At 51.4% G+C, this 25,815-nt stretch overlaps 1 protein-coding gene across 1 annotated transcript in view; it reads right to left on the reverse strand.

The window, feature by feature from the left end:
• ATP10A (ATPase, class V, type 10A) overlaps positions 1-25,815 on the reverse strand; it is a 106,124-nt gene that overhangs the window by 25,844 nt on the left and 54,465 nt on the right. Inside the window, exons 6-14 of the mRNA XM_011981496.1 lie at positions 22,029-22,135; positions 21,150-21,281; positions 19,059-19,189; positions 16,830-17,082; positions 13,163-13,380; positions 11,736-11,930; positions 9,000-9,564; positions 3,496-3,599; positions 3,275-3,401 (exon numbers count right to left, since the gene is read on the reverse strand). Of these exons, the coding sequence (XP_011836886.1) occupies positions 3,275-3,401; positions 3,496-3,599; positions 9,000-9,564; positions 11,736-11,930; positions 13,163-13,380; positions 16,830-17,082; positions 19,059-19,189; positions 21,150-21,281; positions 22,029-22,135 (1,832 nt within the window). The remainder of the gene's footprint in view (positions 1-3,274; positions 3,402-3,495; positions 3,600-8,999; positions 9,565-11,735; positions 11,931-13,162; positions 13,381-16,829; positions 17,083-19,058; positions 19,190-21,149; positions 21,282-22,028; positions 22,136-25,815) is intronic.

A 25,815-nucleotide genomic window follows, 5' to 3' on the forward strand; every position in this document is an offset into this window, starting at 1 on the left:
GAGTTATGGGAAGGACCCCCACCTTGGCATGAAACACGGCAGAGGAAAGAGCGTCTGCAGGGAGCAGCCTTTCAAGATGATTTGGGGCACAGTGGCTTTCTTCAGCTTTCCAAGGTACTAGTTCGTGACATAATTTATGTGACTCTGAGTAAATGCCACTGTCTTTATGACCTGACCATTGGGAGGGCCTGGCATTTCTGAGTATTATAACACAGGAGTTGGTAGTGTGCAGAGCCCAGCGTCACTGTGCTTGGTGCCACACAGCTTCGAATGGGAGGGGAAAGGATTTCACCAACAAGGAAGTTTTAGACATTCAGAGAAACTAGCAAGGACACCAGGGGAAATGAGCAAGACAGTGTCCTTTGAATTTAGGTTCCTGCCCAGAGCATTAAGAAAAAGAAAATTTCAAGAGCATGGAGAGCATGGAGGTCTTTCTGCCAAAGATAGTTATGTATGGTTCTCTGATGCTATTTAAGATAAGCACCTGGGCCTGGTGCAGGGGTGCACACCTGTAATCCCAGCACTTAGGCAGGCTGAGGCAGGAGGATCGCATTGAACCAGGAGTTTGAGACAAGCCTGAGTGAGACCCCATCTCTACCAAAAAAATTAAAAATTCATCTGGGCCTGGTGGCCCACGCCTGTGGTCCCAGATAGTCAGGAGCTCGAGGCGGGAGGATCACTAGAGCCCAGAAATCTGAGCTCACGGTGTGCTGTGATCGCACCACTGCACTCCAGCCCAGGTGGCAGAGTGAGACTCTGTCTCAAAGCTAAAAAAAAAAAAACAGGAAAGCACCTTCATGGAAAGACTTAGAAAGGAGTATTTGGCTTTGGAATAGTAAATACAGAAGTGGCTGGCTTCACTTTTCTCAATGAAGCCGAGCAGCTGGAACACAGTGTCCGCGTTTGAGCCGTGTGAACACTAAGGTGGTGGGTGGCTCTTGGACTCTCCGGCTCAGGCCTCGTCATTTGAAACAGAAACATACCAGGTAGCAGGAGATGGTAAGTGGTGAACAACCGGCCTGTGGGAGGGAGGCTGACTGACTGCATTTGCTCATTTCTGTGGTGTAAATACTCCCACCTCGGCTGACTTCAATCTACTAACATAGCATCAAAAGGCAACGTGAGATTCCTGAACATTTATGTGGGCTACTGCAAAATGCTTCAAAATTTATCCACGGGCTCTGCCAGCAGGCGTGAGCAGGCTCCAGTGCACGGCTGGCACCCATGTGGGCAACCCAGGAGTTCCATCACCAACACATCTCAGAGCCATCCTCATGTGCACTTGGAGGGAAGTGTCACCTAAGGATGACAGCGGGACGTGGTGGAATCAGGGTTTGGAGAAATGCTGATGGCCAGGATCCCTACTCCAATCAAAGGAAGCCGAACAGGGGATCAGAAAACTCTGATTTTAGATCTTCACACAGTTGCCCAAGTAAAAATTACAGAATCCAAGCAAGAAATCCCTGTGAAGAAGACCTAAGATGACTGGATCTCAAGTTCACTATGAGCCTCGGTGCAGCAGGGGCTGTTAATGACTTAGGATATGTTAACAGAACTACAGCATCCGGGCCAAGAGAGGTGACAGATGCACCATCACCAGAGAGAGCCGGCAGAGGAGAGGCCAGCTGGGTGCAAACGGTGTGGAAGCACCAACAGGAGACTCATCACCGCACAACCGCTCAGAGCCAGGCCCTGTGCCTGCGCCACGCTCAGTGCCTCCCGTCATCCCTTCCTTTCACCCTCACGGGAGCCCGAAACACTGGGATTACCAGCCCCACAGAGCAGAACTTGGATGCAAAAAGGACTGAGCCACAGGCTGCCCAACCAGCCTGCACGACCAGCCTGCCTGGCCAACTTGCACAACCAGCTTGCAGGGGCAGAGCAGGGCTGGACAAATGAGTCAGGGCTCCTGGGCTCTGAGAGCAGGGAAGGTGGAGAAAGGGCAGGCTGGGACTCACAGCCATGTCCCCAAATAGTCAAGGTTTCATCATGCGGAAAAGGGAGGAGATTCTGTCTGCATGACCCCAGGGGGTGGAACCAGCACACACTGTGAAAAGGCACCGGAGGGTCAATTTCCCTCCATTCGAGAAGTTAGTGCTGTCGGTGGGAAAAGCTGCTCCCTGGGGAAGGTGCCCCACAGTGAAGGGTTAAAAGCCAGGCTGGTCAGTGAGGCTGGGCGGGCACGTCTAGGAGAACCAGCAGATGGCTCCTACCCCACAGGCCTGCACAATACTGTCTTCTAGGGAAGCCCAGTCAGTCCAGACGACAGCAGCCCTGTTTTAGTAAGCCAAAACTTCGGGGCCTAAAACAGGCACAGCCATTTCTCAGGTGTTCCATTTAATTCACATCCAGGGCTGCCACTCGTGGTGCCATTGGGCTCCTGGATCCCAGGGCTTTCCGAGTAATGTGTGGCCTTCTATAAGATACTATGGGCAAATAATACATAAAATGTGTGCAGATATATGTTATGCCTAGTGTACATTACGCTAGAAATGTAGATATAAATATATAGCTATCCCAACTCCTCTGCCCAGAAAAAGAGGGCAAGTGAACACCGCCTTTTTGTGTGAAGTGAAGATGAACTCCTCAGGGCTTTGTGTTCGAGAGGTACCACCTGACCCACAGCACCCGGGATGGAGGTGGGGGTGCAGCACCCTCAACACCAGCTCCTCGAGGACACACAGAGCACGTATACAGTGACTCAGCTAGTTTAATGAATGCTTTAATAAATAGGAAAATAAATATTTTAAGTATTAAGCAATAACATAAAAAATATCTTCATTTATCACTGATACTAGTTAGCATTTACTAAGCACCAAGATGAACACAGTAGGAAATGTGGACATAGTTCAGAAAAAAATGAGCCCATGTTCTTTTCATCCACCTCGAATCTGTGAAAATTCCTAAGATGCAAAGTGCAGCAGTCTCTGGGTTCCAAAAGTTTCCCTGTTTCCCGAGGGAAAAATCCTTTCAACCCCCAACTGTCAGGAACCTCACTCCTTGTCTCTATTTTTGGTGGGAAAGCAGGTTAAGGGGAAGCATGGCAGCTGCTGTCTTGGGATGCCTGGCGGGCAGCAGCTGCGCCTCACAGAAGCGACACTGGGAGAAGATTCAGGCAAGCACCCTCCCGCCTCGGCTGCACCAGCGGCTGGCCAGGCAGCTCCCTAACCAAGGCCAGCCTGCGGAGCAGCTGCTGACAAGAGCTCTCACCCCTCCAGGGCTGCCCCTGCAAACTCCACGCTGCTCTTAGGCATGCGGCTCGCAAGTTAATTACCTAACAGGTGCAGGTTCGTCTCCAGGCGAATGGCAGACTGGAAGAGGAGCTCCTCGCTGTTTTCCGGGGAGGACTCTGCTTCTAGGTGGCTTTGCAACCAGCAGGCATACTCTTCTTTACTCAGAACCTGTGGGAGATGCATTGCTGAGTGCTGCACCAGGTACTGCTCACTGCGGGGCGCCCACCGGCACAGGCACCCTCGCGGGGCCGCCCCCACTCACCCTCTTGGCGATGCACAAGGTGCGCAGGCCTTCCGCCGCATACAGGTTGAGGTAATTCTGAGTTTTGCTCCGGATCTTTTTTTGATGCCTCCCTCTGGCGTCGACTAGGTTGGAGAATAAGCAGAAACATGGGTAAGACCTGGCATCTGCGGAACGATCTTCAGACACTCTGAGATTTACCCTGTGTCTGTTCGTTACTTGCGAATACAGCACAAGTTTTCATATAGAATTCAAAGCAAAAATGAGCTGTTACTTTTAAAAAAGAATCTCATCAATATGCAAATGTTTGGCTGTTTATTTTATTTTTTCATAGAGACAGGGTTTTGCCATGTTGCCCAGACTGGTCACGAGCTCCTGGGCTCAAGCCATCCGCACACTTCGGCCTCCCAAAGTGCTGGGATACAGGTGTAAGCCACTGCGTCCGGCTGATGTTTGGCTGTTTCTAACAACCTTTGTTGAAATCAGCTCATGAAAATAAAAACTTCATCAAAAGCAATTTGACATCATTTTGCCCAGCCTATTAAATGGAGGCTCACGTTCTTCCTGTTAATGAAAAGTCTTACTTAATGGGAAGTGCACTTTCTATCCTCAGAACAGTAGGATCCTTACAAGTAGCACTGCCAGATATAACAAATGAGGTCTAAATATGGCATAAGACATACTTTTACTTAAAAAATGATTTATCTGAAATTCAAGTTTAACTGGACATTCTATATATATATACATTGTTTGTGAAATCTGGCAACACTACTGACCAGTTATGAGGCCCCTGGCCCAGGAAGGCTTATCTACTAATCGAAGTCTACCGCCTGACAAAGCAGACCTGGTAAGAGACGCTTTTACGTGCCTGGCCATGCTGCATTCTCCATGGGGGTGAAGGAGCCTTCAAGGGAGTGATCACTGGTTCTTGGAGGTGGAAGAATCTTACTCCTTTCTATATAAAGTCTAAGTACACGTATAGAACATGAACAGATACACAGCATATCTGTGTTATTAGAAGGCCATGAGGGGACAATTGAAAAAAAAGTCTGAAAAGGCTCTTTATGGAGTTGATAATGGGGAAGAAAAAACGTTGCCCTGGGATCCTTTGCTTTAGGTATTTACATTTCCTGAAAGGATGATGCTCAAACTCATCTTTGTATTCCTGGTATCATGGTAACACTCTTAGAAGACGCAGATGACCTTTTCCCAGAATCAGATTGTTCTTCGAGCAAAGCCATGCCTATCTGAGGGGCTTTGGAAATGAAATAGTCATGACAAAGCTGTCCCACTGTTCCGGGCAGAGGCGACATGTGGTGTGCACTGGGACATGTGGTGGTACTGGGTGTGACACTGAGATTAACCACACTTTCCAAAAACGAAACGAACCGAGCCCACAGAGGGGGGACGGGCCACTCGGGACCCTGGGTGCCCCAGACGAGGAGATGGCCCCACAGGCGTCTGCTTCTCAGGTAGACACTGGGGTGTTTCTGTGCAGGGCCATCTGCACAGGGCCTAGTGACAGGGAGCACCTGGCCCTGCCAGGCAGAAGCGGCTGAGCCCGTCGTCCCCTCCTGCAGACATGGACACACACCTGTGCCCCTTCTGGCAAGATCCGCGCCTTGTTCTTGGGTGACTTTTCCTTTACACGTCTTGCTGCACCTACCACTGAGCAGTCACTGCAGAAAACCGAGGCTGGACTTTGGAGGGTGGGGCCCTTGTGGAGGCTGGGATCTGTCTACACTCTGATGGAGGGCAGGAGAGGATGGGAAGAACTCAAGCTTCAAGGAGACCATCCCTGAGGAGCTGGGGGAACCTCCGAAGGAGAATGTACTGGGGAACGAGAGTGTGGATCCCCAGAGGCATTCAGTCAGACCCGCTCTTCTCCACCTGCTGGAGTGACGCTGGGGGTGGCTGATTTCAGGCTGGAGGCATGGCAATGTTCACACTGCATTTTTGGCGATGGTCATGCAATATTAGCCCCTTCTTTCTGATGTTCCACAGCCAGCCAGGTCCTGTGTGTCTCGTCTCCCTACGGCGACAGGAGGAATTCTGTGCCTGGAACTCAGCTCCTTGCGTGAGGAGTGACACCACCAGCAGGAGCGGGACCAGTGCTGCCCGGCGCCCCCTGCTGGGTGGGGACAGCCGAGAGCTCTGTGCCGCAGCCCCCTGAGGCCGCATCTGGGTGGGGGTGGACCGGGCTAAGCACACAGCTCCAGGCACAGTCTGCAAAGATGACTCCGGTGCCCACCGACAGACACAGCAGGGCCGAGACAGCTGCGCCTGGCAGTGGGCTGCACCTGATATCCCCACCGGGAGACAGCTGGTGAGCAGTGCTTGCAGCCCTGCAGAGGCCCTCAGAGGGATGAGGGTAGCCTCTCTTCGTGATTTTACCATGTGTTTTAACGTTGCTCCAAGTGATATTTCCATTTCTTCTAAGCTTTACAAGCGATATTTCCCCAACAAGGAGTTATCTGATTAAAATGGTAAACTAAGGTGCAGTCCCTGCTTGTACATGCATGTACTCGTCATAAAAAAATACGTACTGATTACTGCATGGCAGCAACGTGTGAGGCCCACACTAGGCAGTGGGCTAAGGCCAACCCTCTGTCCTCGCTCTGAGAGATGGCAGACTGGCTTGAGGTTTACGCCTTAAAGACCACACAAAGTAGCAATGCCACCAAACCACAAGCAAGTGAATCTTAACGGGAAGGAGCCAGAGACTTGGGAAGGTACCGAGTGGATGCTGGACATCTACGTGACAGAGGGCACTCAGCTAGGGGCTCGTGTGGGGACTTCCCATGAGAGGTAGGCACTGTGATTTCCTTTGTAGATGGGAAACGGAGGCTCAGAAAGAGTGAGTGACTCGTCCAGGGTCATCCCAGCCAGTAAGTGTAGACCTGGGATTTGAACACAGATCTGTGAGAATGGGTCGCGGTGGAGTCCCTGCTTGTTGCCTGACACCACACCTGCCAGGGCAGGTAAGCCGTGGCCGCATCCTCCTGATGTAATACAGTCATGCCCACTATCTGCTCAGCCAACTCGGGCTTCTTCTGGTGAAAATGTTTTGAGCCCTCTAAAGAGGGCATCAGATTAAGTCCGGAGTGGGACAGCTCTGTGCCCTCCTCAGTTTGTCACCTACACACAGGTGATAAATTGATCTACGTAGGTGGTAAGTTGATCTGCACAGGCAGAGCGATCGCCAGGCACAGTGAGTCCTCTGTAATGAGTCTGCACCGGTCCACATCCCTCCACCACTCCCCAAGCAAAAGGCAAACGATCTGTGCATAAGGGTGGGTGGTCACAGGTGGGTAACTTCAAGGGGACCCCAGGGCCATCCTGTAGTCATTCTCTTGGGAAACCGCTGGGATCTCTGAACTTCCTGAACCTTAACCTGCCCAGTGTTGACACGTAGATCTTCCTTATCCGAACCTGACTTCGTGCACTGCTTGAAAATTCCCAGAGGAAGGCAGAGATCAACGCAAGCCCTTGATTAATTTTCCCCATCAATGTCATGGTTTTGATAAGGAGAGAGCTGTGACAATGTCATTACCTGGCCTTTCCATGATGCCATGGATTTCAGGTCCTTTTTCTTATCTGCGGTTACCTGGTTATGGGAAGCTCCCTTCCTGAGAGCCACAGCAAAGCCACGCTGACGATGCCGGGCCTGAGAGGCTCCCCGGCCTGGGTAGGGGCTCCCCGACCCCGACCGTGAGGTCGATTCTGAGTCAGAGGAGAGCAGCGTGGATGGTCTTGTGACCGGCATCAAGGGCCTTCCCAACTTGCAGACGAATGAGGAAATCCCTGGCTCACTCAGGGCCCGCGGAGGCCAGGCCACCACTGCTCCTTCTGCCATGGCCTCGGTGCCTGCCAGTGAACAGGGAGGGGAGCCCTGCCTCCTGATAAGCTCTATCCACCCTGGTAAGGTACCAAAAAGCAGGGGTAGAAGAGTGAGCAGGTCATGATGCTAAATTGATTCAATCGAAAGGCATCCAGGTTTCTGGGATATCCTTGGTGACTTTTTGGGGGGGACAGGGTGGATGTGAAATCTCGTCCTTCTTTTATGGAATGACGGCTGATGGTATTAGCGAGACATCATGACAGCAGTTCTTTTTGTCTGTGTTCTGCTTTTGAGGTTTTCTACTCATGTAAAAAAACACGTTGCCAGCAAAGTACAAGCCTGGCAACTGCTGCGGCCTTCCTCGCACAGCTTACAGGGCTCCCTGCTCTACAGGCTGGGACAGGCCTCACCTGCCAGTGCCGGCAGCCCCCACATGCCAGGGCCACTCCATGCCTTCCCCTTAGACATCACCCGTCATGCTGTGAAGTCTGAAGCCCAGGACCCCTTCAGTTGTCTTGAACCCAAGGTTGTGGAGTAAGACAGAGAGAGTTTTTTGCTGTAGAATGAAATCACTCAGATAACTGCCCTGTTTATGTTTTTCTCTTGTGTGGATGTAAACAGGAATCCATTTTCCGAAGAAGCAGCTTCCTAGAACTCAAAATCTGTCCATGAATTGGATTCTTTGCCGACTCCAGGGCAGAGGCCCTGCAGCAGGAGAAAGGCGAAATCTCGCCCCGCAATGGCTGTCATCGTGGAAGGTCATCCAAACTCCTCTCAGAGACACATCTGCAGATTCAGCTCAGCTGCCTTTTGGAGGTCACAGCTCTGTGATGGGGACATGGATTTCCTGTATGAAGCTCTTCCTCCCATCCAATTCTCCATCATGAACGGTCCTGGGCTTCTGTGCCAGGGGTCCTGTCCTGGGGCACTGAGATGCTGGCAAGAAAGGCCAGTGGGACGTGAAGTGCTCCCTAGCTCCAACTTGGAGCTCCAGAAGGGAGCATCTGGCTGATAGTGTTTCCCAGCAGCTGCTGCCCAGAGCTGCTTCCAGGGTGCAGAAAACAGGAAGCCTGTGGCAGGCAGTAGAGCCTCAGTACGGCCCCTAGGCTGCTGCAGCATCCTCACCTCCACCCAGCTCAGTACCCCAGAGCTGAGGCTGCACTTCTCCATCCTCTGAGCACAGAGGGAGAGGTGGGTGGCCAGGTTCGCTTTATGAGAGGCGCTTGACCCTTCCCCTCCCAAGTGCCAGAACAGAGGGCAGTGGGTGAGGCCAGCATCCCTCACTTCCTGGGCCCCCACCGTGGCTCCAGGCAGCCCACAAACTATGGCCTGGATCTCTGAGCTGCACCAGGTCCACAGGGCAGGAAGAACTTTCCAGAGCTACTGTCTAGATTCTCACCCTTCATCGTTCAAATTTAAAACCTGACACTCTCCAAGTATCCTCTGTCCCCCCAGTTCTTGGAGGTGGGGGTGTCCAGGCACGGAAGCCCCCTGAATACTTTCTAGTCCAAACCTTTCAAACAGGCAAACAGTGATCTGAAGAAACCGTGCAATTCTCTGATGGGCACTGCTTTTGGAAAAGGATTAATGAAAATCACTTTACTCAAGAGAAGGAATTGGGTGGGGATATTTATCAGGACTTCCTCCCCGGAGCCGGGGTGCAGCTGGGCAGGGGTGGGGGTACCTGAAGAGCAGGGCTGCAGGAGATCCATGACCACTGAGTCGGCCCCCTTGGTGTAGACGTTGATCTCATTGGTAAGCGGGTGCCGGATCACCACTGACATCCTCTTGCGGATGGAGTCGAAACCCAGTGTGTGCAGGAGGTCGAAGGTGAGCCTGCCCAGGTGGGGCAGCTCCACAGACACTTGGTCGTGCAGCCGCTCCACGAGCACGCAGTTGTAGGCTCTGGCCGCATACACCAGCGCCGCCTCATCCGGGCTCTCGGCCTCGTACCGCAGCTCACGCTCTGGCTCCTGCTCCTGGGCAAGCTCCGAGGCCCAGTCATCTGCCTGGCTGCTGTAGCCGTTGCTGGTGATGGCCGAAGTGGGCTGGCCCAGGCTCTCTAGCCTCAGAAGCATGCCGTCGCTGGACGGGGTGGACAGGAAGCTGGGGCCCGACTTGTGGTTGGACTTGTTGGCGGCCAGGCTCCCAATGCTGCTGCAGCCAGAGGTCAGGCAGCTGGGTGTGAACCTCCGCAGGAAGTCCTCGATCGTCTTCACGGGGGACTTCAGCTCAAACCTCACCCTCACCTGCAAGAGAAATGGTCAGAAGGCAGGTGAGGGAACTGCTATGTCCCCCAGAGGCCCCACCCTGATTCCCACAGGATGCTCCAGGCACTTGGAGGAACAATGGTGTTGACTTCCCCACGGGGTCTCAGAACACACATTTTCTATTTCCCAGATTTCAGGCATGCATTGAAATTGCAGGCAGAGACAGTATTCCTGCCTTGAGATCCTCCGTTGGCCTCTTCTACTTCTCTTAAGCAAAGGTTATGCAACATTCTTTCAGAATGTGATTGCTGAGGGCCCATCAGTGAGGCCCTGATGTATGCAGGGGAGTTGCAGCTGGTGGCATCTGCTGGCTTCATTTGGGGCTGTCCCTGTACTACAGTGTCCTCTTGCTTTGCAAAAAACAGCTCAGAGGAGCAGGCTCACCATTGCCTGGCACAAAACTGGGTATTTTTTTCCAATTAAAAAGCCATTTAACAAACCATCAGCTTATACTTCCTTTGAATTATGTCTATAAGAATTTAATATACAAATCACATTTCCAGTCCCCAAATAATCTTTCTAAGCACATTAAATACACTGACAAATTGAGGATCCCAAACATGGAAACAATATTTTAACCACCACAGTAAGAAACAAAATGAGTTACATACATACACACACACACACACACACACACAAACTGTTAAAGTTTCAAAAAGCTCAATGATAGAGCAACAGAGCCATGTTTTTTTCTTGCTCTTTATTGAAAGAGCAAATGTCAAAACAACCAAAATATTGAATTAGCAATTCTTAAAACCGCAATTTTACCGTTGCATCCTAAGTTCTGAATTACAGTAACAGCCTCCAGAAAAGTCAGGTGTTTGGTAAAGCAAGGCGCAGAGAGCCAGATTTTGATACAGGTGCTTTTCCTTTGGTCTTGCCATGACTGTAAATACGCTACATAGCCAGCTGGGAGACACAGGCACCCACATGGCAATCCCTGCTAGCTCCAAATGTCCTCGAAGGTGGCGCTTACCAACCAATATATGGGAACAGAAATGTACCCAGAGACATGTTCACCTGCAGCCTGAGTGTGGGTGATTGATAGGCTGTTCCCTAGGTGGAACTCAAGTCGTGTAACCTTCAGCATAAGCCTCAATGACGCTGTGGTCTCTCACCCTTCATTTAACATCTGTCAGGCAGGGTCTAACCCGAAAAGGGGCACTTCTGCAGGGATACACACCAGAAGGGTTTTTAATGCTGAGGGCAGAGCCCAGAGGCCAGATGGAAGATGCTGAGGCAGCCAGGAGATGAACTGTGGCTTCGGGAAGGAGCTCCAGCCCAGGGCTGCCAGCATAAGCCTCAAGCCTGCTGGTCTCTGAGTGGCAGGCCTGTCCATTGGTGTCACTGGGTCCAGGTACTGCCAGACACGCTGCCGCAGCAGAGAAAATACAGGCCACCTTGTTCACCCCACATCACCTGCTGAGGAACCTGCTCCAAGGGCTGACCCAGGAGGCTGGAAAGGGATCCTGGGAGAGTTGGGAGCTGGGAGGTCTATGACACACACCCACCCCATTCAAACATTCAAAGCTGCCTGGTTCCATATGCATATCGCTTCCATGCCCCCCACACTGCCTAGCCCACCGCAGGGCTTTCTGGGGTACACTGGGTGATAGAGGAGCCTTCACACATACAACCTTTCCTCTCTCGGGAGAAAACCTTAATGTCAGACTGAACCAAAACCAATTTGAGCATTGCTATATTTCTAGTATCCTAAGTAGCCTCTCATCAATTCTCGACTGCTTCTCGTTGAAGAACAATCTTCGATGCCCCCATAAATCCTCCCCATGGCCCCACGGCCCAGGCAGGCACCCCGGGCACAGGGAAGAGGCCGATGAGTCTCCGCCTGCATGGCTGGTAGAGTCAGGGTCCACGTGCAAGTTCCTCATCCCAGAAGCTGGGTCCCCGGCCTGTCTTGTCCTCTCTCCTGTGTGGATCTGGGACCCTGAGGCTCAGAGAGGTTGTCCTGGGCAGCCTCCCTCCGGCCCTGCCCCAGGCCAGGCAGTGAAGGAAGAACCCAGGTCAGGATGTGCTAAGAGCACTTGCTGCAGGAAAGGGCCGGGCGCCTGCCCTCAGGAGGACTGACAACCATGGCCCGCAGTGCAGAAGGTCAAGGTCAAGGTGAAGCTCAGGGACCCTCCAGAACTTGCCTTTGTTCGTGGCTGATCCGGGCACGTGACGACGACTGTGTTGCAGATGGTGAGTGCGATGAAGAAATCAAAGATGTCAGACAGCTCGGGCGAGAGGTGGGCCAGCGGATGCTCCTGGTGCCTCGCCACAGCTAGGCTCTTGTCACACTCGCTCACCTTCTCCAGCAGCTTCGGGTCAGGCGTGATGTCCTTCTCCTGGGGAGAAAGGGAGGCTGGCAGTGAGTCCCACCCAGTAGTCTGCCGAGGGTCTTGGGGCGTGACTATTTAAGGTGCTTTGATTTTATCATAAGCTGTAAACAGAACTTCATCTCTAATATACATATATGTCGTTTTATAATTGTAAATTACTTATGATTTTAATTGCACAAAATATACATAACTTCTATCTACTTTGTGAAAAACATGCTTCAGCATTGCCCTCTAGTCTTTTCACTCTACATTTAAATTTTTCGTAATCAAAATATTTTATGTACATATTGGTGGTTTCCATTTTCTCCAAAACATTATTAATTGTCTGAAGTTTTCCAGGCTTTTAAAAATCATTTAAAAACACATTTAAATGGACATGTCATCATTTATTTGACCGTCTCTTTATCACTGGATACTTAAATTTCTTTCAGTTTTGCTGATGTAAATTACACATTGATAAACTTCCACATGTAGCAATCCTTGGCTGAATCGCGAAATTGCTAGACGAGAAAGTTTGAATACTTTAAATACTCTTGACTCATATTGAAAAATGCCGTCAGGAAACCTCGTTCCAACGCAGCCTCTCTCCTGCCAAGCGTGAGAGCCCCCATCCGAGGGGACAGCGCCCAAAACTCTAGATCACCCCTATTTAGATGGCAGCTTCTCCGTGGGTTTAGGAGCACATGAGAGAATGAGGCCACCACAGAGCGAGCAAGGGGGATTCTGCCCCTCCGCTGTGCTGGTGAAACATGTCGGAAGTGAACGCCTCTTTCAGAGGTCATTGCTCACTTCTGCGCCCCTCCCTGCTGGATGAGGGTGGTCCATTCACGTCTGGGCGGCTGACAAGGCCAGGCGGAAAGTATTTTATGGATCTGGGCTCGTCTAATTAAAACTCCCTCGGGAGGGGTTGGCTTTGCTTTTTAGCAGTTGTCATCTTGTCCTGAGGTTTTTATTTGCTTCATTTGGCAGCACCGGCTTCCTCTTTGTCACCCTTTCTGGGTGAGTCGCCAGCAATCAACCAGCCTTAGAAGCCGTGGCAAAGGGGCCCTGTCAGTGTCTTGGAAAAGACAACGGTGGAGAGAAAGTGTTGGCCAGAAAAGCTTCTGCTGAGTAGAGCCAAGCCGCCCAGCAACAGTGTATTTGTCGGATTACATACAGACACCTTCCACCAGCGGGGGGGATGGTGACAATGGGGAAGGGACGTGGCAGCGCCCTAGCAGCAGGCCCCGTACACTCACCATGGGGCTGCTGAAGGCTGTGTGCTTGGACAGCATGCTGGCCCTCTTGGCCTCGGCCCGGCTGCCCGTGCGCCGGTGGGACTTGGTACTCTGGGTCCGGTGCACCACCCGGACACTCTGGTGGCTCCCGATGCTGCCGCGCTGGGACACCGAGCCCCCTCTGGGCACCACCTCTTCCTCCTCCGAGTCAGCCTCCTGGTACCTGGCCAGACGCTGCGCTGTGGGGAGAGGGCGCAGGGTGAGGCATCGTGGGGGAAGGCTGGGAGGACAGAACCCATTCAGGGTGTTTTAGGTTCCACGAGGCTTCCGGCAGGGCAGCCCCAGAGGATTCACCACCCTTGATCTCTAATAGCAAGGGACAGAGAACATCTTCAGTTAGCTGCAACCTGGGGAGGCTGACATTCTCAACTGTTTCACAAATGCGAAGACTGACTTTCATCTCAGAGAACGTAAGGAGCTTTCTAAGGTCGCATGACTTAGGGGAAGGGGAACGGGTGACGTCCAGCTGGTTTGTTCAGGTAGAGCCCAGGTGTACATGGGGTAGGGTGGCAGGTGGCTGGAGGAGGGAGGCAGGACAGAGGGTGGCAGGCGTTCCAGTCATGCTGGAATGACCGTGCTCGCTTGGTGCTGAGCTCCTTGCCCATATGGACGGTGGGCACTATCTGCCCCTGTCTGGATGAAATGCTGTGGCACGGGGGGCTCACTCTCCTAGACTGCACAGCTTGGATCCCTACAGCCAGCCAGCGTTTGGACTCAGCTTTGAAATTCCATCCAAGGGGATCTTGACTGTGATGTCGCTCAAAAGCCTGTAGAGGCCCCTGCTGAGCAAATTCCCCATGACCCCGTGACCGCAGGGCGAATCCCCTGCAGAGGTGGCTGCACCGCGGCTTCTTGCTAACCCATGGCTCTGAACCAGGCTTCTGGGTTTTGCCCAGTGAGGACAGCTTGTTTCACCGTGGATGAGCAAAAAGAGGACCATTCATGAGCTTTACTCATCAGAACAAGCGTTTCATCAGAACGTCAAGCACAGGCACGGTGCTGAGTTAAAGCTGCAGGGGCCTGTCAAGAGGCCGGAGAAGGAGATGCCTGTGGAGTTGGCCAGCCGCGTGGACCAGGCCCTGTACCGCACATCTCTTAACAGGCCCTCTGTGAGAGCTGAGGAAAACGGGGGATAAAAAAGGGGAAGTCACCTGCCCACCGTCACGAGGCCGAGTACTTGCCAATGCCAGGATTCCAACTCAGGGAGATCCTCATTCCAGGAGCAGACGTCCTGCAGACGCCTCACCAGCTCTTGGGTGATATCAGCCCAGTGCACCGTAAGCAAGGACACACAAAACCTGGACACATGACTCTGTCCAGCATGAAGTGAGGGGCTGGGCCTCAGCCTCCGGGAAAACGGACCGGCCCGTCCCACCCTCCCCCAGCAGCGGTCTCACACATCCGGAGCTCCATGGAGCCATCCTTCAGGGCCCCCTCCTTCCCTCGGAGGCTGTGGGGGCCATGGCTGGTGTGTTGGTGTTCTGATTGGCAGTGGCCCCAGGGCTGCCTTCCATGCCCTCAGGGAAGATGAGGCCCAGGAGCAGGTAATGTTCCCTCCTAGGCATGCACAGCTGGTCAGCTCCAGGTCATCAGGCCAAGCCGTCAGAGGGGGTACACCCAGGACTTCCACAGCCGGTTCTGGTCCGTGAGCAGAGCTTGGGGTTCAGAGTCCATCTGAACTCCTTTATGAGTAAGATTCGGAGAGGTCAGATCGTAGGATAACTGGCTGATGACGCTCCTTGCCTGGGTGCCTGTCAGCAGCTGATCCAGGCACTTCTCTAAAACACGCTGCTGAGGCCCACGTGGTTTCATTCATCACCAGGAAGCCCCCCGTGTCTTGAGGCAAGGAAACCCTCTGGTTTTACGGTAGCATTTGGCAATTGTCAGAATCTTTCTGTAATCTTAGTTGGGATCCTACCCCCGGGAGCCTGAGCTTCCAACTTTATTATTATCTTTTAAATTTATTATTATTATTACTAATGGATAAATCAGCATTGTATACATTTACGGGCTGCAATGTGACGTTCTGATATATGCGTACAATGCGGCATGATTAAATCACGCGAATTAACAAATCTATCACTTTACTCACCTATCATGTTTTTATGGTGAGACAGTTAAAATTTACCCTCTCAGTCATTTTGAAATGTGTAATACATTCTTATTGCCTCGGGTCACCCGGCTGTGCAACAGATCTCAAAACCTATTCCTCGTGTCTGTCTGAAACTGGGTCTCGGCTTTAAGGGCTGCTGCAGAACCCACTGCCCGGATGTCGGATCCCCTCAGGACCCTGCTGAGTTCTGTTTCTGAGAAGAGCACACAATGCACTGTGCTGCACCAGGTTTAGCAACTACGGGAGGGGAAGGGGAGGAAGGAGGGAGAGGAGAGGAGGGTAGCAGAAGGGTAAAAAGGAGGGGAGGCCGAAGGAGGCTGGTGGGAGGGAGGATGGGCGAGTGGATGGAGTACTGTCACCGATCATCTATTTTGGGTGGCAAATAAAACTTTAAACAAAGTGGGTAATTTCCTCTGCCTTCTGTTTGCTATGACTGCTTCACTTTATGTTGAGGAAGACGGTGGCTATCATGATAATCCTTGGTTTTATAAAACTCACAAAACTGTCAAGTATTCAACAGAGGCCTCCCACTAAATCCTTCTAAAGAGCAGCTTCCTAGTCACGCCCGCTTGCATTCCCTCTGGCCGGTTTTAATTTGCTGTTTCCGTAGCATACACTCGGCTTCTGTCACAGGCAGGAAATGGACCCCAGGCTGCAGTGCAGGGTGCGCACTCCCAAGGCGCTGCAGCCCCAGGCATAGCCGTGGCGGGGACCCTGGTCCACATCCTCTCCTGGATGGGGCGGGGTGCTGGCTGCAGTCACACCCTGGGTTTCGGAAGCTGGTGTCTCCCCAGAGGCACCAGGTTGGAAGGAGGCAGCCACAGATACGGAAGGGAGAGGTGGGAGTGGGGACCGCTTCAATAGTTGGGAGTGAGGCGATTCATCTTTCCAGTTCCCAGGAACACTGTTCCAGGGGAGAGAATGAAGCATGAATTAGCCAGTGCCCTTCTGAGGATTTTATGACTAGAAAATGGATGGGTGACAACAGAGACATCTCTTTGTCCCTTGGTGTGGCAGAGCAAGGGGACCAGATGCCCTGGAAGGTGGCAGAGCAAGGGGACCAGATGCCTTGGAAGGTGGCAGAGCAAGAGGGCCGGATGCCTTGGTAGGTGGCAGAGCAAGGGGGCCGGATGCCTTGGAAGGTGGCAGAGCAAGAGGGCCGGATGCCCTGGAAGGTGGCAGAGCAAGAGGGCCGGATGCCTTGGAAGTGAGCTCCTCGCGGGTGGTTTGCCTGGTTGCTTGGCGGATGCCTGGCACCCCAGACACTGCAGGAACAGGGCGGGCGGCCGTGCCAGTGCCTGCTCTATAAATAGCACCAGGCTTCAGGCACCTGAGCTGCTCTGACAGCCACGTCTTTATACTCCCTTGAAAATCAGTAATCCCTGAAGCCTGTGGGGTGCGTGTGAGAGTGTGTGTGTGTGAGAGTGTGTGTGTATGTGTGTGTCTCCAAGCAGCTCTGGATAGAGCAGCTTTCTGGTTCAGCCCGGGTTGAGAGCCCCACACCTCCAGACTCACCATTTGCATCATGAGAATATTCTACACCAGACACGGTGCATCTTCGGAAAACCATCTTATTCTCTGTCAGAGTGCCAGTTTTATCTGAGAAAATGTACTGTATCTGCCCTAAGTCTTCCGTGATGTTCAAAGCTCGGCACTGCAGCTGCGAGTCTGCTTCTTCGTCATACAACTGTACGTCCTGGTTAATGAAGTACACTTGGCATGCTTTAACAATTTCAATGGAAACGTATAGGGAAATTGGGATCAAAACCTGGAAGAGACAAGGCACACAGGACGAATGACCGTGAGGACCGGGGAGCCGGGAAATTAATCTATTTAAATAACAAATGACTACAACTGCAAGGAAGTAGGGACTCTACTGTACCTTGAAGAGCTTAAATAGCCTGGTTTAGAGTCAGTATTGGAAAGCATTAGAGTATTGGCAAAGAGAAGAAACTAGGACAGCTTATGGCGCAGCTGCAGAGCAGGGCTCCACTATCGTGTCTGGAAGTATGGTACCCATGGCTTGGATAGAAGCAAGCAAGTTGTGCTTGAGAGAGGCTAGGACAGGAAAGAGAGAAAAGAGAAAAAAAGTCATGGCACAGTCAGTCCTCATAAGCAAGGTCACCTCACACCACACTCCACGGCGGCATTCGACCCCCGGGCTTTCCCTGAGCTCCCCTCTCCCAGGACTACAACCCCAAGTTCCGGGGACAGTGCAAACAGCACAGTCGTCCTTCGGATGCCGGTTCTGTGCTCTTCTTGTACAATGCAGAGGAAAGGGAACGAGGCTTTGAGAAAAATATTCAGTGATGCCTTCATAATTTAAGAACAATTCTCCTCGAAAATAATGTTTACTTACTCATTTATTTTGGCAGAGTAACAGTATTGAACTAATGTTTACACACTCAGAATATCATCCACAGACTAACTGGGTTCTCCTGGGAACTGAAGTACGTTAATGAAACACCAACTGCAGTCCTAACTCAAGGCTAGAACAAAATTTGCATTTTTTTAAAAACTAATTTAGACAGTTAAATAAGACTGTTTCCTGTTGTATGAAGCACATATAAGCGACAGCACAGGTTCCCTCCTAGGCAAAGCCTGAGCCAATGTCCTCTGGTCACTCAGTTCCCAGGAAGGTTGGTGGTGAACTCACTGCCCCCTCGTCCTCTGGACTCTGGGACCCTCCCCACTCTTTCACAGACCTTTCTGGGCATAGATAGCCAGTCATTGACTGGGAGGCGTCAGGGAGGCGTGCAAATTAATAATAATAGTAAGAATAACAAGTGCAGACAAATGCAGTGTGGATAACCTCAACTAAATCCCGGAGCAGAAAAAGCACATTTATGGAAGGACTAGTGGGATCTGAAAGAAGTCTGGAGTTTTGTTCAAAGCAAAGGACTAGGCCAGGTGCAGTGGCTCACGCCTGTCATCCCAGCACTTTGGGAGACCGAGGTGGGTGGATCACTTGAGGTCAGGAGTTTGAGACCAGCATGGCCATCATGGTGAAACCCCATCTCTACTAAAAATACTACATTTGGTGGGTTTTGTGGCATGCCCCTGTAATCCCAGCTACTCTGGAGGCTGAGGCAAGAAAATTGCTTGAACCCACGAGGCAGATGCTGCAGTGAGCCAAGATCGCACCACTGCACTCCAGCCTGGCAACAAAGCGAGACTCTGTCCAAAAAAAAAAAAAAAAAAAAAAAGGAAAAAGAAACAAGAAAAAAATGAAGCAAAGGACTAAAGTTGGCTTCTTAGTTTTCACAACGTACCATGACAATGTAATATGTTCACATTAGGGAAAGCTGGGTGAGGGATGTATGGAAACTCTCTGTAAAATTTATTTAGAAAACTAGATTTTATTTTGGAATAATTTGAAGATTTACAGAAAAGCTGCAAAGTCTTTGCAGCTTTTCTGTAAATCTTCAAATTATTCCAAAATAAAATCTATTTTTTTAAAAAAAGTAACCGAAAGGAAAAACAACAAAATGAAAACAATGACCCAAACCAAACCCTCAAAGTACAAGAATCTTAAGAACAGAAAAGGAAAATTTTGACTTAAAAATCCCTCAAGGAAAGATCCCATAGACGATTTAGGCTGAAAAATAAAAGGCAGAATCCAGGCGGATATATTTGCTGTCCTCCCAGATGCAGAATTTATAGGAAATTCTGAACAGAGTATGATGATTTTAAGTTCTCTTCATAAAAGTAAAGCAATTATTGTACAACACTGAGTATTGTTACCTGCAGGACTATTATCATTGTTAAAAATGAGTAAACTGCAGCTGTGACTGGGGATAAGGAGCTTCCATCAGATGTGGGGACATAAAATAATGACTTCTTCTCTTGATACTGCCATATCCACAGTCCATGTCCTGTAGTAAAGTTCAAAGAGAAATGTCATTCACCCAATGGAAAAATAAGAACATTGCTAGCGTATATTAAAGCAAAACTTGAATATTTGTTACCTGACGCAAGCACATTTGGTTTTCTTAGTCAGCTTTGCCATGTCAGAAAGCGAAAACACACAATGTTCTTGGCACCTTCGATCCAACTTCAGGAAGGAGGTGGGACTTGGTCTCTTCCTCACACTGAGAGTTTCCCATTGTTGGTGCTAAGTGGCACCACTTGTCCCAACACAAGCTACCCGTGTGTTGGCAGCTGACAGTGTGAGGCACCAAGACGGAATTTCTTAACACGCATCTCACGAAACACCAGTCTCATGAAATGCGCAGCAAAAACAGTCAGTAGGCTCGGACACTGCCATTATTGCCCTTTCCTGAGATTCACAATTCACATATGGGAGGCTCTGGGAAGCCAACAGTAGTGCACATTGCCTAATCCACTGGACCCGCACCTGTCTGGTCACGGAACCTTTTTCAGGTCCCGTACATCTGTATCTCATGCCACTGGGCTAAGACCACCTCACACTCACTTGGTGTGGCCCCACATGGAACCTAACTGCTAGCCCCTTCTTACGATTCAAAGCCATTTTTTTGTCTCTCTTTTCATGAAGTTCCCATTAGTAACATTTGTGCTTCTCCAGCTATTAGCCTTAGTTCGGCACCAGCTTACTGATACTTCTTGCCCTGGAATTACCACCACTGCTGTGATGAAAGCATTCTTCCACTAAGAAATCGTCAATTCCGAAAATAACGTTACAGTCAGCCCTCAGGATCTGTGCGTTCCATATTCATGGATTCAACCAACCGTGGACCAAAAATATTAGGAGAAAAAAATTCTATCTGTGTGTATTCCCTAAACAACACAGTATAACCATTATTTACATGACATTGACATTGTGTTAGGCACTGTAAGTAACCTAGAGGTGACTGAAAGCAGGGGTCCCTAACCCCAGGCTGCGGACTGGTACTGGTCCACGGCCTGTTAGGAACTGGGCAGCACAGCTGGAGGTGAGTGGCAGGCGAGTTGCATTCCCCCCGAGCTCCACCTCCTGTCAGATCAGCGGCAGTATTCGATTCTCACAGGAGCACCAATCCTGTTGTGAATTGTGCATGGGAGGGATCCAGGCTGCACGCTCCTGATGAGAAGCTAACTGGTGCCTGATGATCTGAGGTGGAACAGTTTCATCCCTAAACCACATCCCCTGCTACCCCTACATCCGTGGAAACATTATCTTAGAAAAAAACCAGTCCCTGGTGCCAAAAAGGTTGGGGACTGCTGATTTAAAGTTCAGAGGAAGGTATAGGTAGGTTATATGCAAATACTCTTCCACTTCTTATCACGGACTTGAGCATCTGAAGATTTTGGTATGGTGGGGGAGTCCTGGAACCGACCCGCCATGGTTGCTGAGGGACAGCTATCCTCTGCCATGCCCATTCACCCTGGCGTTTCCATGTGGTCTGTGCTGACGCAGGCTGCCCTTGAGTTCAAGTCGGTGAAAACCGGGGTTTTAACTTTAGAGGGCTAGGCTTGCATGTCTGGGGGCAGCCCACCGAGCTCACCTGGAGCCCACTCATTTCCTTCTTTTTGTTTTTTGTTTTTTGAAACAGAGTCTCGCTCTGTCGCCCAGGCTGGAGTGCAGTGGTGCGATCTCGGCTCACTGCAAGCTCCGCCTCCTGGGTTCGAGCCATTCTTCTGCCTCAGCCTCCCGAGTAGCTGGGACTACAGGCACCTGCCACCTCGCCCGGCTTTTTTTTTTTTTTTTTTTTTTTGTATTTTTAGTAGAGATGGGGTTTCACCATGTTGGCCAGCTGGTCACCAACTCCTGACCTCCAGTGATCCTCCCACCTCGGCCTCCCAAAGTGCTGGGATTACAGGCGTGAGCCACTGCGCCCAGCCCCCACTTATTTCCGATCTGTCTAGGAGACTTACCGACTGCTGAAAACAGAGACATGCAAACAAGGAGGAGGACACACCACAGCACGTCGCAGTTCATCCGCCTCTCCAGCTTGCTGCGCTTGTAGCGGGGCCCGCTGTTGTTCAGCAGAGCCTTGGTTTCATGTCCTGTTAGGGAGGACAAAGGACACGGCAAGTCAGAGCCCAGAGGTAAGGGACCAGCTGCACGGACGGCGTGGAGGGAATTCCACGCTGCCATTCACTGGTGCTTAGGTGAGAAGCTCAGTCCAAAAAGCAGGGTTTAAAATTAATCTTCTTTCCTGTTGAACAGGTCGGAAAATAAATAAAATAAAATGAAATTAATCTCATATGTATAATGATTGTGGAGAAAGAAATGGAAAGAAATACACCACCGTGCCAAGAAAGAAGGCTTTGGGTTGACGTACTAGTCAAAGAATTTTTGCTTTGGCTCCTTTCCGTTTTCTTAGTTTTCCAAATTTTCTACAATGGGGATATGTTACACTTTTTTTTCTTCTTTTTTTGAGATGGAGTCTTGCTCTGTTGCCCAGGCTGGAGTGCAGTGGTGCAAACTCGGCTCACTGCAACCTCCCTCTGCCAGGTTCAAGAGACTCTCCTGCCTCCGCCTTCCTAGTAGCTGGGACCACAGGTGCAGGCCACCACACCCCGCTAATTTTTTATGTGATTTTAGTAGAGACGGGGTTTCACTCTATTGGCCAAGCTGGTCTCAAACTCCTGACCTCATGATCTGCCCGCCCGTCTCAGCCTCCCAACGTGCTGGGATTACAGACGCGAGCCACCGCGCCCGGCCACGTGATGCTTAGGAAGCAGTGAGGGAGAAGGGCTGGAGAACACAGTGCCGCCTGGCGGCAGGTGGTGCCAGGTGCCCGAGCCTACCTGCGTAGATGACGATGCCGACGACGGCGTCCGTGTTCCTGAGGGTGCAGCCCCGCAGCAGCAGGTTTTCTTTATACAGCCCGGCTTTTTTCCCGTTGTCATGTATGCTGTGGAGGGGCGGTTGGCACGTGTCACGTGGTTGCAGGCATGTACCTCGTGTCTTGGGCGGCACTGCCTTGAGGAAGGAAGGCCCTGACACGATGAAAGCTTGGGGATGCCCGGATCTGGACTGGGAAGGGGACGGGGGCCCCGAGAGTGGGTGACTCGCCCTGTGGGTCTCTGCAAGAGCTGAGACAGGACTGCTGCTCACTAGTCACTGGGCATCCAGAAGCAGCCCCAGGGCCTGGTGTTTGTTTGTTTTGCAGATGCAATTGTTTTCACTCCAGGACTGACCACCGCTAGGAGGGGCAAACCCCTAACCGGCCAAGGAAGGCCTTGCTACGTGGTCTCTGCACATCTCCCGCTCAACACAGGAAATGTTACTCCTAATCACAGCCTCAAGTTGTCATAAAAAAACAAACACCTTTCTACAAAAGGGGATGATATTGGTTTCATTTTTAACATCCTTTTCTCTTACAAGAAGTTATAAAATTATTAGAAATATTAATATATGTGGTCTGAAATGTGGTAAATTCCATGAGACAATTCTATAAATTCTGTTTTACTGCTATTTAGATTCGGAGGGACAGTCCAAGCTTAAGCTACTGGTTTTGAAATTTGTCCTTCTGGCCCACTCATGACCCCGGCTGGCTGGGCAGCCTTGGGCTAGGATCGCACTGGGACAGATGTGGCCCCAGGAGCCAGATGCTGGTGCATGTGGCTGTCACAGGGGGAGGCCTCATAACCGGAACTGTAGCCCAGGCCTGCTATAGTTTCAGGTTTCCAGAACAACAGCAGGGGCCCAGCCTAACCCACCCCAGGCAGGGCCACCAAGGGAGTGCCTTCCAAGAGGCCACCTTTTCACACCCACACCCGCTCCACACATCTTCCCCACACTCTCACAGCCCAAATGCTTCCTGTGTGGCTCTCAGCGGCTCACCAGGGACCCCTGCAGGGGTTTCCCTCCTGCCAACTCTTAGCCTCCTGACCAGGGAAATAAACCTATGTCCTAGTGGAGAAGAGAAGCTAAACAGTAAAGGCAAGGCTGAAATGCAAGCTGGGAGGATACATTTTCTACAAGTCAGTTATTTACCCACAGTAAGGGTTCTTCGCCAGAGCAGACACAGGGGGCCGCACAAGGGCTATTCAGCCACTGCTGCGTCTACTGCTCCCTTGGCAATTCCAAGACGGAGTAAGGTTTTCCTTTAAAGAGAGATTCGAGACGGCAAACCACTTTGGCAGCCACAGCACTGACAGCCTGACAGGTATGAGACATCCTTAGGTACAAAACCCGGCTCCACACTTCTGGAGTGAGGACCCCCCCTCCACGTGTCTCCCATGGACTTCTCCAGCGACAGCCGACAAAGACACCATTGCACTGGGACAGCAGAAAATAACAAATCGTCTCCAAGTTCAGGTTATGCTTATTAAGGACGAACGATAAACTTAATAGAAATGAGAAAAATGTTCTACGTTGAATGTTCTTAATTGTGACACTGACTTTTGAGCAACTACTGTGATTTCTGATGAGTCCAAGCCAGACAGAAACTCGGCACTTTATACAGGTGCCCTGACCTACACAGGTCCATGCCAGAAGGACGAGGGAATGTGGGGGGCGGGAGCGCACTCCTGTGTGAACAGCCCCACATCAGAAAGGGGAGGCTGGAGAACAACATCACCATCAGGTGCCTGGTGCCTGGGCTGGAAGCTGCCTTGGGCTTGTGAGAGAGAGGGCGCCCGGCCGAGGGCAACACAGGCCCAGGACCACACAGGCATGAGGCTCAACTCCACAAAGATGCACACAGGAACGTCATCCGTCAGCTCCTTTGTCACGGGCTGACCTGTGTCCCCTCAGAATTCAGCTGGTGAAACCCTAACGCCCAGGACTACAGAATATGGCTGTATTTGGAGACAGCGTCTTTAAAGAGATCATTAAGTTAAAATGAGGTCCTTTGGACAGGCATGGTGGCTCACGCCTGTAATCCCAGTACTTTGGGAGGTTGAGGCAGGCGGATCACTTGAGGTCAGGAGTTTGAGACCAGCCTGGTCAACGTGGTGAAACCCCATTTCTACTGAAAATACAAAAATGAGCCAGACATGGTGGTGGGTACCTGTAACCCTAGCTACTCGGGAGGTCGAGGCAGGAGAATTGCTTGAACATAGGAGGCAGAGGTTGCAGTGAGCCGGGATCATGCCACTGCACTCCCGCCTGGGTGATAGAGCAAGACTCCGTCTCAAAAAGAAAAAAAAAATGAGGTCCTTAGTGTGGGCCCTACTCCACAGCACTAGGTCCTTCTGAGAAGAGAAGATCAGGCCACAGAGACACACAGAGGGAAGACCATGTGAAAACACAAGAAGACATCTTGCCATTCATAAGCTAATGAGAAAGAGACTCAGAAAGCACCAGTCCTGCAGACACTTTGATCTCAGATTTCCCAGCCTCCAGAACCAGGAGACAACAAAAGTCTGTTGGTAAAGCCACCCAGTCTGTGGCCCTGTTTCTGTGGCCCAAGCACTCACACACATCCTTTAACATTTAATTAAGCCACTTAGAAGGCCTCATGCGTCCAAGTCCCCAGGTCTGCTGACTCATCAGACCCATGTCTTCCAAATCAAAACTGGATGAGAGAACCGTCTGGTGAGAACACCAGCCATCCACTGAACAGTGCCCCGTGCAGGCTCCATGGGAAGTGGCCGTGTTCGCCTGGTACCTCCTGCCCCGTGTTTCTTCTCAGAAGATATTACGTTTTCTTGACTACACCTGCTGTTGGTAATGGGTCTCGTTCATCTGAGTCCCAGCACATTAAGAAAGGTGAGGGTCCGCAACCGGGGTGGGAATCTTCCCCTTCCAACACAGCGGTGCAGGGCAACAGTGCTCGGTGTCTCCTCCACGGCCACAGGCAGCAGCGTACAAGCCCGGCACCAGGGACAGCAGTTTCCAAGCCAGTTCCTCCCCAGGTCACATCGCCTCCAGCAACCAGAGCCCCAGACCCTCCTCTCCGCGGTACCCAGGTGATGGCTCCACGTTGGCATGGTCACTGGCCGTCCGTGACGCCTCCCTCATTTTTTACATCCATTCAACCTCATCTCCACGTTAACCTTACTCTGGCTGTGTCTTTAACCCATGTCCCCTTCTATCTCCATGCAGCACTGCTGATTTAGGCGTCTGCATTTCTCTTGCTGGAGCCTGCAACACACGCTTGCTGGCCTCAGCTCCACCGGCCTGGGTTCCTCACACAGGCACCGGAGCAATCTTCAAGTGTGTGCATGTGAGTGTCCCCTGCGGAGTTCCTCATTGCTCCAGCTTGACGCGGGGCCCAGCCCGCTCCACAGCCCCTGCTTGGCCCACAGAAGGGGTGGCTTCTGTGCTTTTCCGCCCCAGCCACCCCCACACAGCATGTTCTGTGGACTCTGTGCTGGCCTCTGCCTGAGGGAGCCCGGCCTTCTGGCCTGGGCTCAGGTTCTGCTGCCTTCAGGGCAGTCCTCCACGCCACACTCCCAGGCCCTCCAGCCAGGCCTGCTGGCAGTATTCCTTCCATGTCTCTGCTTCCAAATAGGAGCTGCTCATGTCCTATCCATTGCACACCCCAATGCCTACCTCCGAGCTTGGCAAACATTGAAGGCTGCCTGGCCCTTGGCTTTGAGCTGGGTCCATCCAGTGGGGATGACGGGAAGGACACTGGATGAC

The sequence above is a fragment of the Mandrillus leucophaeus genome, unplaced genomic scaffold, assembly GCF_000951045.1.
Source record: "Mandrillus leucophaeus isolate KB7577 unplaced genomic scaffold, Mleu.le_1.0 Scaffold227, whole genome shotgun sequence".
Classification (NCBI taxonomy): domain Eukaryota; kingdom Metazoa; phylum Chordata; class Mammalia; order Primates; family Cercopithecidae; genus Mandrillus; species Mandrillus leucophaeus.